The following is an 18491-nucleotide window of genomic DNA, read 5'->3' on the forward strand; positions in this document are numbered from 1 at the left end:
ATAAATAAAAACATACTAATGTTGCTTTATTAAAATCAGCTGTGTTTTGTATTCTTATTGGCGATGATTTTTTCTTTTATTTTCGAAGAAACTTTACGTACTTTTTTCATCAAAAAGTTTATATTAGTGTGCCTAGATAAGACTCTAAGATCACAATCTTTTTTATAACATATCTAACGTTAATGCAGATTCAATCATCGATGGGCACTTCTCTAAGGCCTTCTTGGCACTCCCCAAGTCGTTCTCCAACAAATCGTCCATTGTTGCTTTCAACCATTAATCAAATTACTTACGGGGGGTTTCCCAAAGTGATTGCATTCGCATATGATCAACAAATCATTTTATCTGCTCCTCCCAAAAAATGGAATGCTTGCAAAAACGTTTCCCCCCATGGGGATCCTTTTAACAAAATCAATCAATATCTCCTACACCACCACCCCCCATTTGGTTTTCTTTTTATGCTCGAGCTCTTAGCATATTGTACACATTGTGTGGTCTGGCGCTTTCCGTGGCCCACGTGTGGACACATGATTGTTGTCTGGCGCATCTTTGGAGTTGTTGATCTTTTTCCTTGTTGCTGTGTGTACATTTCGCTATAGTTTGTTCTCTCTCCTTGTTCACACTCATACGCACACAAACAAACACGTGACCTCATACTTTTCGGCTAGCGGAAACATACTTTTGACATCGCTTGACAGCAGGAAATCGAAATATGGAAATGGCGAGTACGTAAAAATCATAATCCACGACGGAGCAGTTGGGACCTGGGCTGGCGTTCGTTTGTGAAACGCTCCGATTTTCCAGATGCTTTTATGGACATACCGTCGATCCACCCTTTTCCCTCCCCTCGTTCCTTTGCACCGTAGGTAGAATTGGATACTTTTTTCGGCATTTTGTCGCTCCCGAGTGTCTATTTGATTTGGCAGAATGGCTTTTGCCGTGTGTTGTGTACGGGTTTTTGCTCCGAGAAATAAGTATGTTTTCGGATTTACTCCCAGACCTTCACTCTTCAGTTTCGGCTCGAGTTATTTTGTAGATCGCTTGTATCCTTTGTAAAAAAGCAAGCACTTCTTTCGAAAATAGAAAGAGGTGCGTTGAAGTTTCAGAGGAATTCTTTTTTTATATTCTTCGTAGAAGAAAGGAGAAAGAATAAATATATTACTGATGGATGAGTGTGTATCCTGGAATTAGAATAGAAATAGAACAGAAATAGAACCGTCCTGACAAACTCTGACATTTTTTGCATTTTATTTTAAAACTATTTTAATATGTTATAGACTGACTCACTCTAGTAGTTTATAATGGACAAGTAATTTTAAAAACAATAATCCTGTTTTTGCCCCTTTAACGGAAAAAGCAATATCAATTCGCTCCCTTGCACAAGGAATCGCCACTTCAAGCAACAATCCCACTATTTTAAAGCAATTGAAGGTTTACTTACCAACTTTTTGGTGAACAGAATCCCGCAATTGACACTCGAAATCCCCATCTGATGCCATTTGGATCGTAGCTGATCTTTCCAAACCACGTCCGATTGCTACTCTCCTTCGTTTCCCAAACCGGTCCTTCGAGTATTCCGTCCCGGCCACGTGACGCCAAGCATCAAGGACATGCACAACAACCACCCACAATTCCACCTGGAACTGCCCTTACTTTACGAGTCTCGTTCTTTCTAGTGCAGCCCTCCCCGACAGGCGCCCAACGCTCTTCGACATGTCTCGAAGCGGTGTATCCTTGCACTTTTGCAACCATTTGACAATGGTAGTCAGTTCATTTCCACGTTCGCCAGCACCAGAGAAAAGTCGCGAACGGAATGCGATAGGATGGCACTGGGATGATTCGGTGGGAGGGCATACGACAATGCACGAAGCTACCAACTTTTTCCCTCGCCAACCTCCAGAGCTCGATGCTTTTTTGACCTTCTACCGACGCTTGTCTCCCGGTGGGGTTGCTTTCCGTTCGTGTTATGTCGCCCCCGGTTGTGGTTGTTTGAGAGTGTTTTGGGGTTTTTCTTTTCTGCGCACTGCTCTCTACATTCTTTCCTAGTTCTTGCTCATTTTCGATTCAGCACACTTTTTCTCGCACAAATATAAAAAAAGTGAAAGAAACACCATGTGACAGAGGTGGTGGGAAAAGTTTATGTTTATTGAAAAACCTGTGCGAGTAAATCGCACTTTTGGAAAAGCTTTTCGGTCCCCGCCGACCCGCCGAACGGGAACGTCCGTGGTTTGGCTACGAAAAATGGGCGAAAAGTATTTCATGCGTGCTTAATTTAGAAAAATATGCTCCTTCTTACCGAGCGCAAAAACACCTCCCCAGCCTTCTCGTTCGACCAGCTACATGTCGCCATAGCTGTACCGGATGTTTTCGAGCATGTTTTTTGTTTTGCTCATGTGTGTGTAAGTGTATGTCAAGGGGTGAAGTGTCCCACCAACAGGGGAAAGAGAAAGGTGCCGGCATTGATCGAAAACAGAAAACCGCTGGCGAACATAAATTCTGCAACCCGGAAAGACAAAACCCGGAAATGGAGAGGTTGCATTTATTGTTACACAAATGGCCCTTCAGCAGTTCAGACATTTCGGTGTTGGAGGGCGGGTAAGGAAATGTGTCCAGAAAACATGTTGAAGTTAAATAGCGGGACGAATATGAAAAGGTTAAAATCTGTTGAAAAATCATCAAACCAATGAGAACAGTAAATTCATACAACTGAACAAAAATGAATTGAGAATAGAAAACAATGAGATCCTTTAAATATCTAAATAAAATGTCACACAAATAGTACCATATTCAGAAACAATGATTAAAACTAATAACCGTAGAACAGTTATATTTCATTTTATTTTATTTTATAAATATTTATTAAATGTATTTCACTTTGTGAAACTGGCCCATCGAGTTTGTAATTCTTTTGTCAACTCATTCCAATCAGAACTCGCTAAAATCGTCCGCAGAGGTTGAAAGAATTCAATCAAGGCTGAGCCAACATAGTCCCGCACACCATTCTACCAGATAAACTCCCTGCAACGGGGACGAACGGGTGTGTGCGGGTTTTTCCAAAAAGTTTCCGATGGGACAGTCCTACGGTTGAATTCGACGCTCGTTAAAACAATCTTGAACTCATCGGCTTCATTAGACTCCCGTTCCCTCATCTATGTGTCGGTTTGGTACATTCGAAAGGACCACAAGGACGCCAGTTGCTCCTGAGCTGGGTTTGAGTCGTTTGTGTGTGTGTGCTTTGTACACCCGAATACCTACGCCATCTCCGCCCCTCACGCCCTTTAGCCCTTCCGAGATCGTTCTTTTCTTTTGCGGAGGCGAGTGTCGCATTCCAAATCGCTAAAAAGGCTCCCACTAACGGCTCCGAACGGGTGTGGGAAGGAATGTCTGCAGCCTTTAATTTTATTTACTTCGACTGTCGACATTTCCGGAATATTAAAAGAAAATACGTAACCCAAACCCTCTTATCGCGCGCCGCCGGAAGGACAGCACCAGATTGGTTTCACATTCGGCCGGACTTGCGGGTTCAGCGCATTGGAGAGCAGAAGATAAATACACTCGAATGCGAAAAACTCGCCGTGACACTGGCGACACGGGACGCTATCCTTCGGCCGAAGGATGCACTGGTCCGTATGTTGCCGGTGGTGTGTGTGTGTAACTTTCCTTTCAAAGCGCCCGCTACCACCCGTTGCTTTGGCCCGTTTCCCTCGACTCGTGGACTTGAAAGAATCGAAATTAGGTTGAATCACCATTTCAGTATCAAGCTTAATTGAATTACAATTGTATCCTTTCATTCAGCATCCTTGCGATTACGTGCCACGGATTTCACCTTTCACCGGGCCGGCTCGAGCGCAGGGAGTTTTCCACCACCGAGGGCGGCCGTCGTTCGTCGTTCAAGCGACATTATCGGTTTCGATTGAAAGTGAACTTTTATCATTCCGGTCCGAGACCCGAGTGGAAGTGTTGCGGAAAATTGTCGCTCAAGGAGAAACTTCGGAGCCGGGTAGCCGTAAACGGAATCGGGTTCGAAGCGGGAAACAGGTTTGACAGATTAGTATTCGGAGACTGTTGCGAGGGTAAGATTGGTCGAATTAAAAACTCTCCAGAAGCCTGTCTTTCTATACAGTTTATACTTAAATATTTTCTTCAAACTAAGGTTGATTTTTTTATATTTCATTGATTCGTTTCAAGTCTTTACGGTAGTTCTAAATCATACTAATTAGCAATTAAAATTTCCTCAAAAACTAAGATAAATGAGCATCACACAAAACACAATACCAAAATTCTAACCATTTGCTGAAACCTTCGCTCATCGAGCCATTTTACTAGAAATCGTCGGAAAAGTCAGTCCATCTTTTTCTGCACAGGATGAGACGAGCAATTTCACAAAAGTAAAGGAAACAAAAAAATGTGTCTGACGTGACCGGAATAACAAAACAAAGCAAAAATTATCCGGTGCTACTGGCCACCTCGCCAGCCGGAGAGTGCATTAATCCGGGCCTCACGAGCTGACGGACGGTGAAAAACTAATTTCTAGAAAAGTCATCTGTTCGGTGACGGCGGTGTCGAATGCGAGAAGGCTGGAATGGCTGACAAAAGTGGGCTTACAGGAAACATCCTCAGCTCGCGCTCTGCTTGTGGAATGTGTGGCAAAGTTTCTCTTCGGTCGGGATTTTCCACATTACATGCCTTAAAGATGGGTGCGTTTTATTTCGTCGACTAACAGGGCACCCGACCGGAGATGGTCAGCGTCGATCGTAATGAAACAAGGTAATGGAAGATAATTCAACTCAGCGCTCGTGATGAGATACAGGACCTGGTCCGTTTGCTTTCATTTGGTCGTGCTGATTTTCACCGTACCTTGGGTTCAACAACGTGCCGGTTGTGAAACGGATCGAGCAGAAGGATGTTCCTTTCATAACACCAACTCGGAAAAGCGCCTTCACAAAAGCACCTTCGCTGACAAGCCTCCAGAATCAATCCGGACCGTAGTTGGCGTTATTTTATGCTGCGCTTCTGTCAAACTCAATGTTAACTCTGCTCCGGATCCTGTCGATTATGATGAACCGTAGACCCCCCACACACACACAGACACACCATCGAAGAGATCCGGGCACAGGTAACCTCGAATAGAAAGCTCCTGCCGGAACTTCGTCCTACTGACAGCGACGTCAAACATGTGGTAACATTTGGAGCAACAAATGTCAGACAAATCAACACGTTCCCGGTGCGCCATCGGGATTCTGCAACGTAACATATTTATGTATCGGCATGGGCGGTCGAGAAAAGGAAAAGTGACGTGCTCCAAATGACGTGTTTTCCAATTCCCGCAACATTTTCCAATGTTTTTCCTTTTCTTGTTTTCATTTGCAGCCGTTCTGGAGGATCCGGAGTTCACCGATGTTATAGAAAATATTACCGTACCGGCAGGACGAAACGTGAAACTGGCATGTTCGGTGAAAAATCTCGGCTCGTATAAGGTAAGTGTGGTAGAGGAAGATGTAGTTGTTACGATTTATAAGGGAAGGTTAGAAAAAAAAAGTTGAAATCAGTTTAGTTTACATGAAATCGAAAAATACTATTCCTTTTCTTTCATTAAATACAAATTTAGACTTGTTTAGTCCTTATTTTGCCCTCTTATTTTGTTTATATAAAAAAGTTCCCTGGTTCATAGTTCACTGTAAGTCCATTTTTACCTGCTTCAATTTGACCTCCTTATGACGAATCGTTCGTCCTTTAGTATCACATTCTCTTCCCTTTCCCGATTCGATTCCATTGAGAAAAGTTTGTCGTTTTTCTCTCCAACGCCTTCCAACGCACACTCCCGTACCGGGATTCCGATTGTGCGGTAGGGGAGTTCCCGATTGTCCTGATTTCACGGTTCCCAGATAAATTCCTTCCCGTCCTTGCCTTGCGTCACCCAGAAGACACCTCACCCTTCCCGCCAGCATCAGTCGAGACGATTTATAGGTTTGTTTACGAAATTTTCGCAGCACACATTTTTCGGCTAGACTGATGTAATGGATTTCCCCTACTCGCGGTGGCGTTCCAGGGGTTTGGGTGGGGCGAGTGTTGGGATGGCATTTGGAACTGGACCGGGTTCAAAACCGCGCGCTCGTCTACGTTTAACTTCTTCGGAGACCAGACCCGACGACGTTCGGCGGGGCGGGTTTTGTGCTGAGTCGAAGGAGAAAATGTTGGAAAATTCGCTTCCGCATTCGATTTGCAGGACATTTCGAAACGGCTGTCTCGTGCGTCGCCATCGATGCTGGCAGATTAGCAGATATGGAAGTTTTTGCACCACGTGGATGGTGGTTGAGGCGCCCAGCTTCTCCGATTGAGAAGTAAGGAATGTTTACACCTCCTCTCCCATGGCCAAAGGCCCGTTCCCGTCGGTTTTCCACCACCCGGATGCGCTCGTTACCGGTGAATGGTTCGAGGTTAAGAGGGCATAGGATATAAATTATGAACGGCCAAAGATCGAACTCGGAGCACTCGAGTTAGTTTTCGGTCAAGTGTGTGTGTGTGGATGGACCTTGTGTCGGGACAAATTTGGTCGTATTTTCTGGTCTTTTTACAGTTATGAAATCGATTAGTTTGTGGTGGTGTTGAAGTTTGGCAAGCGCTTCCTTACACCTTTGATTATGTCTGTTTGACGACCTTTTAACTGCAAATTTAATGCAAGGAGTTGTGTTCGATCTGAATTACTTAGTTTGAATGATATGGTTAAAATTTAAAGTTTATTGTTTAATGCTGGGTAAAATTGAAGTACAGGGATTTTAAAGTTTTTTAATAAATTTAAAGTTCAATCCAAAATATAGAACAATCATCAAACGATCCAGAAAAGAGTTTAAAAAAAGGAAAATTTGAAAATTTTACAACTGCCTAATTTATTGGTGTGATGTTTTATGAACTTGGCTGTATTTATTCATTTGATCTTACCTTTTTCCTGGTATTTATGAATACGGATGAATTTGCTAAAAAAATTCAAATAATTGCAATAATCCAAACAAAAGGTATTCTTTATCGCTGTACTTTCTTCGCTAACAGCTTATGTACAATGAATCGCATTTCTTTGATTATCCTTCATAACAATGAACAGTACCGTTTACACGTGGCTTTCTTCCTCACCCAAGACAAATGCTGTGGGCAGCCGTTTTGAATAAAATTATCGTAGAACAGCAGCAGCTTCCAGCGCGCAGTTTAACACGGTCTTTTATTCACTGCGCAAGGTTGTTGCAATACCTCGCCTTTCCTCACAAGCGGCTAAAGAGAGCATAATTCATCAAAAATACAGCTGTGCCTTCCGCACGCTTCCGATTTTAACGGGGCCGACCATTCAACTTTCGGTTGCCGCCATGCTGGTGTGTGGGTGTGGGAAATGAAAATAAAAAAAGGAAAAAAAAAGTGGGAGTTTGTGGTGCTTTCGCCTTCGGTTTGGAGATTGCAGCACGGTACGGTCGTGATAAGGCATGTTTTCCCCACAGTAAGGACCTTGGGACCTTTGGAGGTGTACGGTACCTTACATACGTTGAATTTAGTGACACCTTGCTCTTTGGTGCCCTATGACCATGATTTTTTTGTTTTGGAATCTGGTAGCGATTTTATTAAACCAAAAAAATTTAATTTGATATAGAATAGATTATCTTCAGGATGAAATTAGGAGAAAAGCACAAATGTTATGCTACGTTTGTTGAAATGTATTTCTATGTCTGGTGTAATAATCACATTATTTTAACAACTAATAAATTTATTAAAAAATTATAGAACTTCAACCTAATCAGATTTTTCCCACTGTCCAACTGTTTTCGTTTTAAAAAATTTTCGTTCAAATTGACACCACACTGAGGCTCGAACCAGATTGCGACAAAAAAATGGCCAAAATGAAAACGCTTCGCCGTGGAAAGCCGTCCCATGCGAACACCCAATGGCTTCGGGTGACCATAAAAGAAGCTTAGCACATCGGAAACCATCCCGTTCTCGTTCCCCTTCCGCCCGCCCGTCGCCGGAGGTTGCTCCTCCCCCCCCCCCCCCCCCCCCCCCCCCCCCCCCCCCCCCCGGTGGTGTAAACAATAAAGGTCGACAAAAGCGATAATGGGAGGAAAATGACGTTGGCTGTTTTGTTGACTCAGTTTGAAATTAGTTTAATTTTAAAGCTCCCTTTATTAATTATGGTAGCGTTGAAGTGAGATGGAGGTAGACAAAGGAGCGAACGATGCTTGTTTCGAACGCTGGAACTGTTTAATCGTTGTTTGGGTTACGTGCAAGCGGTGGATACCATCGTTCGGTGAAATGGCCTGTTGGATGGGACATTTTTTGTAGCCCTTGGGATGCCAATAGTGGATCGCTTATGCAAGATCACGGCTCATTGCGGTTATGTTAGATGGGTGCGACATGTAGAAGTGCAATACAGCGACCGTGTTTCATAAATTATAAAAAATGTGTGAATATCTAAGAAGAGTTGTATGATAGAATACAACACATTTTCAATTTCATTTTATTTTTGAGAAATTCCTTTTTTGTTAAAACACAAAACATTCGATGCTTTACTTTACTCTTTAAGAGTCTCACTCTGCATCGTATGAAGTTTCCAATGCATATGCACTTTTATCGAAAAAAACATTTACGTAGACGTATAAAAGGACTAGATGGACGTATAAAACTTCGGCAATTCCGGAATGAGATGTCCCTTTTTCATCCTTTTGTGCTCTGCTTCAAACGCTCAAAATTATCGAGTGCACGAAGCACTTGGCTCGATCCCAGCCGGTAATGTTTGTTTTATTTAAATTACACCATTTTCAGGCCGCCCTAAAGTTGGGCCGTGGCGTGCGAGGGAAAACTTACGTTCCGCAGCCCCGGAACGTAGAGGCCGTAGGCCAAGTCTAGCATATGTTTACACGTTTTTCCGTGCTCCGGTTTTCCTTCCTCAAAACGCAGGGAACACCCGAAGGGATTCTGGCGGGTTTCAATTAAAAGGACATTTCCCGGCCCGCTTATGGCCCATTCGGATGAGCTAATTTGCCGCACAGTAGTCCCAAGCCAAGCCATTGCAGAGGTCTTTTATCCGTCCGGTATGTAGCTTGCCGGTGCAGACACCCGGCTCGGAAACGGTCCGACTGTCCGCGTATCTACTGCAAGTCCCATAAAGTGACCCTTCCTTCCTGTTCATCCGCGCCGGATTGTCATTACGGAACCTTTTGCACACGAGCTGAAGCACGGCGATGGGAAACACAAAATTCCGGCTGGACAACACACACACACATTGGTGGCTGCCGGAGAATGCTGTAAAGTCGCTCGAAACAACACGGTCGAAACCTCGGGCGAGCCGTGGATTTCAAGAGGCCGTGATTTAATGCTGGACCGGCCTTTTCTTTCTCCCTCCCTCCCACCACGGTAACCTTCCGTTTGACGGGTGCGGACCTGGTGGAGGGAAATTTATGTCTGCAGGCATCATTGTTTATGACAAATATTGGCCAAAACCGGCACGACCCGGCCGGTACGAAGGAGGTCATGTTTACATTCGATTAGCATCCTTTCTCCAGATCCTTGACACCTCTCGAGAAGAAAAGGCATCGCAGGGTTTGACGACGGTTAAGATATTGAACACGGGACGTATGCTTTGCGTCGAGGAAAGGGTTTTCGATTGATTGATTTGATTGAAAAATTGAGCAATAAATGGATCGAAATTTAATACATAACACATACTGCCTTTAAGCAGATGAGGTTTTTATACAGTTTATTATAAATCAAAATGTTACTTTAGGAAGCTGTTACCTTGGGCTCGAAAAGTAATTGTGTTTGATATAATCCACAGGTCGCTTGGATGCACTTCGAGCAGTCGGCCATCCTGACGGTGCACAATCATGTCATCACGCGAAACCCACGGATCAGCGTCACGCACGATAAGCACGACAAGCACAAAACGTGGTTCCTGCATATAACCAACGTGCAGGAGGAGGACAAGGGACGCTACATGTGCCAGATCAACACGGTGACGGCAAAAACGCAGTTCGGATATTTGCACGTTGTGGGTAAGTTGGCTTTGAGTGCAAAAATAATAATTGTTATGAATGATTACTCGAAAAGTTGAAGCAAATCCGAATAAGGTCGAGTTTGAACACTGGTTAAAGATTTTACGATACTTGAAATCAATTCCTTCCTTCTCGCAACACAATGAATCGTTCATAGTACATTTCAATACTAGCAAAATCGAAAAACTATTTTATTTTAACTTAATTTAAGCTGTTTCTGAACATTTAGTTTAGATAATCCTAACATATTTAAAAGCATTAGAGATAAATTTAAACTTTCCATAGCTTTTAAAGCACTTTTGATTCCCCCAAACTAGCTGACAAACCCGTGACAATGAATTTCCTCTCGGTTAGTTTTCCCACATTCGAAACACTGTTCCGCACCTTGAAACTAACAGAAAATCCAATAAAAATCCCACAGTAATTGCAGCATCCCGTTCGACAAAATTGTCACCACTTTTAATATTGTCCATCAGCCTGTGGCAGGAAATAGGCAATATCCTGGTCCCATTCGTTCTCCTCCGTGCATCCCCCCTCCCGATTGTCCTTGCCCGCTCGAGCTGCATAATTTCCAAACCAAAGCCCTACACTTTCCAGCAAACACTTGTTGCGCGCACGGATCGATCACTCCGGTCCGAATCAACAGTCCGTCCGTCCGAAATCAGACGCCGCTTGTCGCTCGGGCCGACGTTCGCAGAAGGGCTTAATTGGCTGCCGGTGACACATCGTCTATTCATCATTCGTCATATTTACATCCATCCGGTTGAGGAAGTGGGGATCGGCCTGTTGCCCCACTCCATAACGCCCTTCTTCCGCGTTTGTGGTTAAGGATGCCGAGCCCAAAACATCGACTCCTCTCCACGCGCCAGCAGCAGGAGGTTGATCGAACTAGGTTCGGTAGCGGAACACGCAGACTTCCCGATGGTTTTCCCCGGTTGCGATAGTGACGGGTGATGGTTTAATAGTCAACGCCTGGCATAATTTAATATGCACACATATGCACCTTGCCACACTTGGCTGGCTGGTGATTGACAAAACGGTGCCTATCATATATTCATCATTTACTGTCGATTTATCAGAACGTTAATTCAATTACGGGCTCCGGGCCGGAAGCCGACGAGTCAATCGTAGAGCGACAGTGATTAAGCTGACGAACTAGTGAGCGGCTTCCGAAAAACGCAAGCACCGGACGTGTGAAGACCTCGAGTGGATGTGGTGCAAATGTTGGGTTGAAAAGCGGAGATTGCTTCTGGAAAGCCCTCTTTACAGGCTTGACTCGATTATCCGACCAAAGCGTTGAGTTTCGGTGAAGGTAGTTTATGTCAAGGGAAATTGATGGGACTCTTTTCAAAGACTTAATGGCATTAGTTTTGAACGTGTTTTTTTAATTACATTTAAGAGACTTTTTGATCAGAAAAATAAGAGATAAAAATCGAACTAGCAAATGATTAAACGAAATCCATCTACTAGTTCCAATACTTCATTAAAAATGTTGGATAGTTTCCTTTGTTTTTCGAACTCTACCTTCACTGTATTTCGTATCCTTAAAGGCTAGTTCACGTGCACTGATTTACCCACCGAAACATAAATCTTAAATTTACCTACAATCTCTAGCTGCGAGCGAAAGTGGTTCTCCGGCGGGAAGAAGAAGCTGAAACCAATTCCGCATCAAGACTTTCCACTATCTTTTGTTTTCCATTTTCACTGCCACCCGGTGGCTTGCGAAAACCAGTCAAACCCATGACAAATGTTCATTCCGTCGTGCCCAACTTCTTCCCCCGCGCACCCGACCCGATTCTTCGGCACGTTTAGCACCAACATTTTCACGCTCCGTTCCGTCGGGTTTAATCAATGGCGGCCCCCAACTGGGGTGGGGGGGGAGGAAGCATTTTCTCATCTTGGTCCACCTTTCTTTATGGTTGCTTTTCCCCGCCGTCTGGCGGACACCCTTCCGATGTCGGTGTGTTTCTTTCGCTTGCAATTATTTTTATTATGATTTCATAAGTTTTGATTAAGAACGAGCGCGGAATAAGGAAATAGTTTTGTCTTTGGCCTAAAATTGGAAACCGCCCGCCCGATGCGCGCTCCGATTCCGATGAATGGGAAGATTTATCCGGTTCATTTCGACATTCTTTCTCTTCGATTCGGTGGATTTGAATGCCAGGCGGTTTGTTTGAAGCAGCTGATGCTTACCATAGCGGCCGTCCAGAAGAGGCCACACCAAGTTTAGTTTTCCTTTGGAATGGCCTTCACTGTCCTTTATCATTCAGTTTCTTATTGTGCTGATAGCCATTAGAAGCTCACTTTTGTGTACAAAGCAGCAGAAGGGATTTCTTGGTTATTTTTCACCTTTGAAAATAGAATGTGATAGATTTTTGTTTGCCAAATGAAATGAAAAAGATTCTAAAAAACCATTAACCACATTGCAAAATCGACAAAACTCAGTCAAACTACGCAAGAAAAGTTTTTCGTCATGCCAAATGATATTTTACATTGAACAAACAAAAACGAAAGAAAAATCCATCACTGGTCACACAAAAACTACGAATGAGTTTGTTTGACACACAAATAAGATTTCCATTCATACTTACAATTTCCGTACACCATTCGGGACACAGGCTTTTTGCTTCAAGCTTCAAAACCATCAAAGTAGGCTCGAAGTAACGTGCAAATCCATCATCGGAGGTCATTTTCACGCCCTCACTTTCGGAGGAAGTTCAAATGAAGTGATCCGAACGAGACCGCGACAAGAGTGTACGAAAACTGTGCAGAGAAAAAAGAAAACTTGAGAAATAAGCAGCGTCAAAAGTTTCCAAGCGTACACGGCGGTTCGAAGTGGGAAAGAAGTGAGAAAAAGTGGGATTTTGTCGTAAATTAAATGTCACATCCACAGAAATCACATTCATGATTTGAATAACCATAATGCACTCCTGGCCTGGAAGAGGGGGCGAGAGGAAAAATCAAGATGGGAAAAAGTGTGCTGGTGACTGAATTATCCATACCGGCGATATTCCGTCCCGCTCGCTGCTGCCAAATTCTTTACGGTAGATATTCCATCATGCTTAGCCCACGGACGTGAGCGTCGAATTTTCCGATTATCTGGCCAAACCATCCCTACCTCTCTCTCACTCCCTCTCTCTCTCCCATGGCTTGCTGTGGCTGGCGTTTAGTTCGGTCGGTGGTGGAAAACTGATTTTAGATAATTTGCATTATTTATGAGTTCGATATGGCCGGAGACATGGTTCGTATGATTTTCACTCCGTTCGTGCGGTAGCCGTTTTCGAGAAACATTTTTCTTCCCTGCAGTGGAAGCGAAAGGAAAAGAAGGTAGAAAAGAGCCGAATCAGAAACTTGCCATAACTTCGCACCTAATGTAAATGCACGGTGGTCAGAGGTCCGGGAAACGGTTTAAGCGACACGGCTTTGCGGAGTAATTGAACGCTTAAAGAGATTTGTTCGTCATAAAGATCAAAACCCGGTGGGTGAAAAGTCCTCTTACTGGCTTTTCCGGTTCGGAAAGTGAACTTGGCTGTTTGTTCATGGAGTTGCGGTAGATTAGAAGGATTCAAAAGACGATCGCACACTTCTCCCGTCGAAGCAAACATTTGCAAAGAGAAGAACTTTACATATCACTTATGAACTTTCGTTTCACTTTTCTCGTAGTGCCACCGAACATCGACGATTCAGTTTCGTCGAGTGATGTGATCGTGCGCGAAGGTGCCAACGTGACGTTACGCTGCAAGGCCACCGGAAGTCCAGCGCCAGCGATAAAGTGGAGACGTGACAACAGCTCCAAAATTGCCGTCTCGCGCAATAACAGTGGTAAGTTGCTGTGGGTGAATGCGTGCACACTGTTTCACGAGTTGATTCGAACGCTGTGCCTTCGTGTCTGCTGCAAATTGATAAACTTACCAACGTTTTTTTTCCTCTCCACTTTTCCCATATCAATTGCTCAGCAGCAGTCGTCGAATGGGAAGGCGACACCCTGACGCTGTCGAAAGTGTCCCGGCACGATATGGGCGCGTACCTGTGCATCGCCTTCAACGGTGTGCCGCCGAGTGTTTCCAAGCGCATTAAAGTCAGTGTTGACTGTGAGTATGTGTACCGCGAACTGTGGCCATGGCCTACCATATCGGCGTGATCAAATCATGTGCACCTGAGCGTCCCTGTACCAAATGAAGCATGTTGCTGCTGGAAAAATCTAATCCGTTTCTCAATTTGCATCGTTGTTTTTCTCTCCTTAACTGCAGTTCCTCCGATGATATCAATACCTCACCAGCTCGTTGGCATTCCGATCGGCTACAACGTAACACTGGAGTGCGTCGTCGAAGCTCACCCTACCTCACTGAACTACTGGACGAGGGACAACGATCAGATGATTCACGACTTCCAGAAGTACAAGTAAGTATCTTCGATGCAAAAGGAAAACCCAGTCATAAACATTCGATCCAGTATAGACTTTTTGTTTTACGGCCAGAAATCTGCACGATTAATGTTTCATGTTTTCTTATTTCAAACAGAACCGATACAGTTTCGGATTCACCGTCCTACCGGTCGATAATGCGACTGCATATAGCCGATGTTCAACACAGCGACTACGGAATGTACAAATGCATCGCCAAGAATCCGCGCGGCGAAAACGAGGGAAACATTCGGCTGTACTGTAAGTAAACAGATTAATTTAAGCTTGTGCAGACTGTTTCTAAATCTAGCTTTGAAATATCAACTCAACATGGAACGAATTTATTGCTGTAAAGCTCACAAGAATATTAAAATACAACACGACCAGCTGCCAAACATAATACCGGACAAGAAATCGCTAGCCAATGCGCTTGAGGAAAACAAGTCCAGGTGCAACTTGTTGCATTTCCAGCTCGGCAAAGGGTCGGTGTGGACGACCATCATGCAAGTGGTAGCGTAAAGGAGCTAAGCCAAGCTTACTTTCTGGCTTTTGCCACCCTCACCGACGCCCGGTCGGGTGTCACTCCAAGACAACAGGGTGTTATTGTACACCGATGACAAGCACATGTAACGTGGATGTGTTTTCCCAGTGTGTTTTCCCAGCCACTTGGCCACAGATTGGATCCGTTGTCACAGAAACAACAGCCAGCCAATCCCGGGCAATGAAGATCTCAAACGACGAGCTAACGTTGGCCTTCGGAACGCTTCCGTTCTAGAAGCTTGTATGGCGACCGACCCGGTTTTGCGGGAAACGGGTCGGTGGAGCGTTTGTTTGGGCCGGGGATTCGGCTTTCCGGTTGGGGGTTTGATTTCATTTGCACGTCTTCTGCCTCGCTCCGGGAGCGCCAGACGGTTGCCAAAGTCACACAAACATTCTGCGACACCGAGCCACCTTTGCCGAACGTGACCGTTGATGACGAGCTGCTGGCAATGCGTGACGAGCGGACGACGAGTGCTAGCACTGCTAAGTGTAGAATGTTTAATGTTTGCATTCGGTGCTATTGGCAGAGAAAGGACAAACTTCTCGCTTCCAATTGGCAGCAAAAACGAGTTAGACAAAAGGGGTTCTTTTATATTATTTTAAACTCATCCTTCTGCTTTGAATTGGATTTTCTTTAAGATGTTTTCTTCACTATATAATGTTTTTCGTATTCCATGTAACAAAACTTGTTGTCGATCTAAATTGTAAATCGGTGTTTAGTGTTTAATTCAACTTAACTTAAGAAAAACTCATATTCTCTGCTCGCCCGTTTCTTGGTTGCTTTAGTCGGGTTTTCCTTTGCTAATTTTCCTAAGATTCTCATTTATTACCCTCAACAACCAGCCAGTTTAATCGTGACCAAGTTTTATTCCGACGAAAATTTGTTAACACACTTTACGACATCAATCAAGTGGAGAAATAAAACTTATCAACACACTGTCGTTCGCGATCGGAGCGGGAATTATTTATCCCCTCATCCGTTGACGAGATGGGAAGGGCCTTGCGGCAAAGAAAAATGATTCCACTGATACCGAAGTACAGCGATAGGCGAGTATTGTTTCGAGCTTCTCGAGCAGTCTTTAATCGGGACGGTTGCTGTGGAGCGAGAGATTATCGGCCGTGCAGGAACAATCGTATCCTCGAGGAACGGAAATGATGGATGTACAGCAAGGGCTGGTCCAGTGCTAATGATTTTGCAAGTGGAAATAGAAGGTAATAGAATAAATCGGTACTAATGTTTACGATTATGGGGAATAATTTTACGAGTTCCCGATTGGGTCATCGGATGTTTTATGGGCACGCTTAAGTGTTCCCCCGCCGAGACTTGTGGTCATGTTTGGGGACATGAAGCGTCAAATTATTAGTCAACGAGAGTTTTTATAAATATACTACACTTTGTTTATGACAACAACAAACAAATATTATACCTTTCTTACAGTTTTAAAAGATAGTAAAATTGATTTCTTTTCTTCTCCACAGCTTCAAGTCCTCCCACAACGATACCACCATCGACGACGGAAACAATTACAACGACGATTGCATCGACCAGAGTGTACGAATCTCCATTCGGTCTGTCTACAATGACGATAAACCACTTTGACAAAGGTAAGCTGATGGTTATGGTATCAAATGCATTATTGCACTAAGAGTTTGTGTTGCAAAAAAAAGCCTGAAAAAGGTCGTTCCAATGTACTTAGAAACGATTTACTTTTCTATTCGTCTAGGGATCCGTTTCCAATCGGATTACAATCAGGTAGATCGTTCCGAGCACAAGTCCAGTGAAAACAAATCCAATCGGGACAGATCGGTTGACGATGGAGCGGGTGTAAACGGTAAGCATATTTTACAAACAAACTAAAGTTAGTTTCCTATAACTGTGCATGAACAAAGATAAGAAAAGAGAAATTTCTTCAAAAGGCTTCTAGTTTAAAATTTCAAACCCATCTTTGTTTTGTACACACTTTTACAGGAGCAAGCACAGCCATCGTTCGATGGACGACAGTTTTTGCGTTAATCGTCCATATCCTTCCCCGACTGCACCAGTGACGGTGACTTCCATCGTCGGACTGCGCCGTGCAGTAAAGGAACCCCCACTCTGTTGAAACACATTGTTTACGTTTGAACCGGTCTATTATAGGGAAATTGTATCATCTTTACGTGCAATATGGCTCCAGCAGTGCAGGCCAGGTAGAAGCGAAAGTAGAACATCTATCTATCCACTGTAACTTTGTATTCGATAGGTAACCATATTATCCGCACCTGCTTCCTGTCCCACTCGGTTCCGATTACATCCTTGGACTTGTAAATTTAGTTAAGTTTGAATTTGACCTGTACATTTGAATGTCCCACGCGGTGGTTCGTTGTGTTTTCCACAGATTTTCACGAGAAAAACAAAATGCTTAACCATTGAAACGAGTGAGCTACCGAGTGTTCCATGGATGGGGCAACAAACAATAGAGTTAGTATCTTAGTGGATTGCCCAAACAAAGAGAAGGGAAACACATAACTTATCGAGCTGCTTTTGTAAGGACCCCCCGGGTGGTAAAGTGAAGAACGAAAATGCTGCACGTAAAAGTGGCACACATGATAGTAAAATTATTCTGCTAATCACAAACCGCCACAGCGTTTGTTATTCGGCAGTGTGTATATTAACTTGCCTTATCATAGAGAGGAAATTAAATAGAAATATTATGGATTAGTATCAAGCACAACCGTGTCATTGTGCACTGAAGCATCGCAGTTTCGATCGGCGAAATACAAGAACATCTACTCGAACTCAATTTTGCTGCTTGATGAACGAGGTTACTCTTTGGTTAGCTTTAAAATTTACTGCTTTCTAGCAAGGTTGGGTTGTGCTGATTTTCCTTGTACCTCAATACCTCTCGTTAGTATATAACGGCACGTTTTTATGAGGCCCCCAGGGACCTCTTCCCTCAGCCATAAGTCAAGGGTACGAATTTAAACAGTCGTCAAATCAAATTGCCGTTTTGTTTATCAGGAAATCTTGCACCGTAATTTCAGTGGAGCTCGAGGCCTCAAAACGATCGTTTCGGTTCTACATTTGAATAAAATATCTCTCAAAGTTATATGTTTGAGTAAGAAAGTTGTAAAAAGGAGGGAATGAACATTTGGTTGACATTTTTTTTATAACAATATAATATGATCTTTCTATTGCTGTTAGCTGGTTGATTTTGCAATGGAAAAGAGGAGGTTCATTTGTTTGTGAAAAATACACTAAAAATTAAAAATGCAGGTACTCAACATCGTTACGGTTTGCGAAATGCAAGGAGTGCATCAAATACGATACTTGGTTTCGGAAGTGGTCGTAAATCAATCAAACTAATCATTAAGCTAATCGTTAAAAGAAACCCATTGTAGCTGGGATCGCACGAAGGGAAGGAAGCGAAATGCTTGCAAAACTCTTTCAATTGATGTAAGGACACCGACACAGTGGATGTTATCCCATTATAGAACTAAATCTGTATTGTTGTATATTACTCAACCAATAGTCGCACGGAAAA

At 43.6% G+C, this 18491-nt stretch overlaps 1 protein-coding gene across 1 annotated transcript in view; it reads left to right on the forward strand.

The window, feature by feature from the left end:
* The window catches only part of LOC131294913 (lachesin-like), a 37437-nt gene extending 20421 nt beyond the window's left edge, over nucleotides 1-17016 (forward strand). Inside the window, exons 2-10 of the mRNA XM_058322968.1 lie at nucleotides 5371-5477; nucleotides 9812-10028; nucleotides 13692-13850; nucleotides 13988-14119; nucleotides 14279-14429; nucleotides 14549-14691; nucleotides 16450-16575; nucleotides 16695-16802; nucleotides 16940-17016. Of these exons, the coding sequence (XP_058178951.1) occupies nucleotides 5371-5477; nucleotides 9812-10028; nucleotides 13692-13850; nucleotides 13988-14119; nucleotides 14279-14429; nucleotides 14549-14691; nucleotides 16450-16575; nucleotides 16695-16802; nucleotides 16940-17016 (1220 nt within the window). The remainder of the gene's footprint in view (nucleotides 1-5370; nucleotides 5478-9811; nucleotides 10029-13691; nucleotides 13851-13987; nucleotides 14120-14278; nucleotides 14430-14548; nucleotides 14692-16449; nucleotides 16576-16694; nucleotides 16803-16939) is intronic.
* Nucleotides 17017-18491: the final 1475 nt, after the last annotated feature.

Source organism: Anopheles ziemanni, chromosome 2, assembly GCF_943734765.1.
Source record: "Anopheles ziemanni chromosome 2, idAnoZiCoDA_A2_x.2, whole genome shotgun sequence".
In the NCBI taxonomy this organism is placed as follows: domain Eukaryota; kingdom Metazoa; phylum Arthropoda; class Insecta; order Diptera; family Culicidae; genus Anopheles; species Anopheles ziemanni.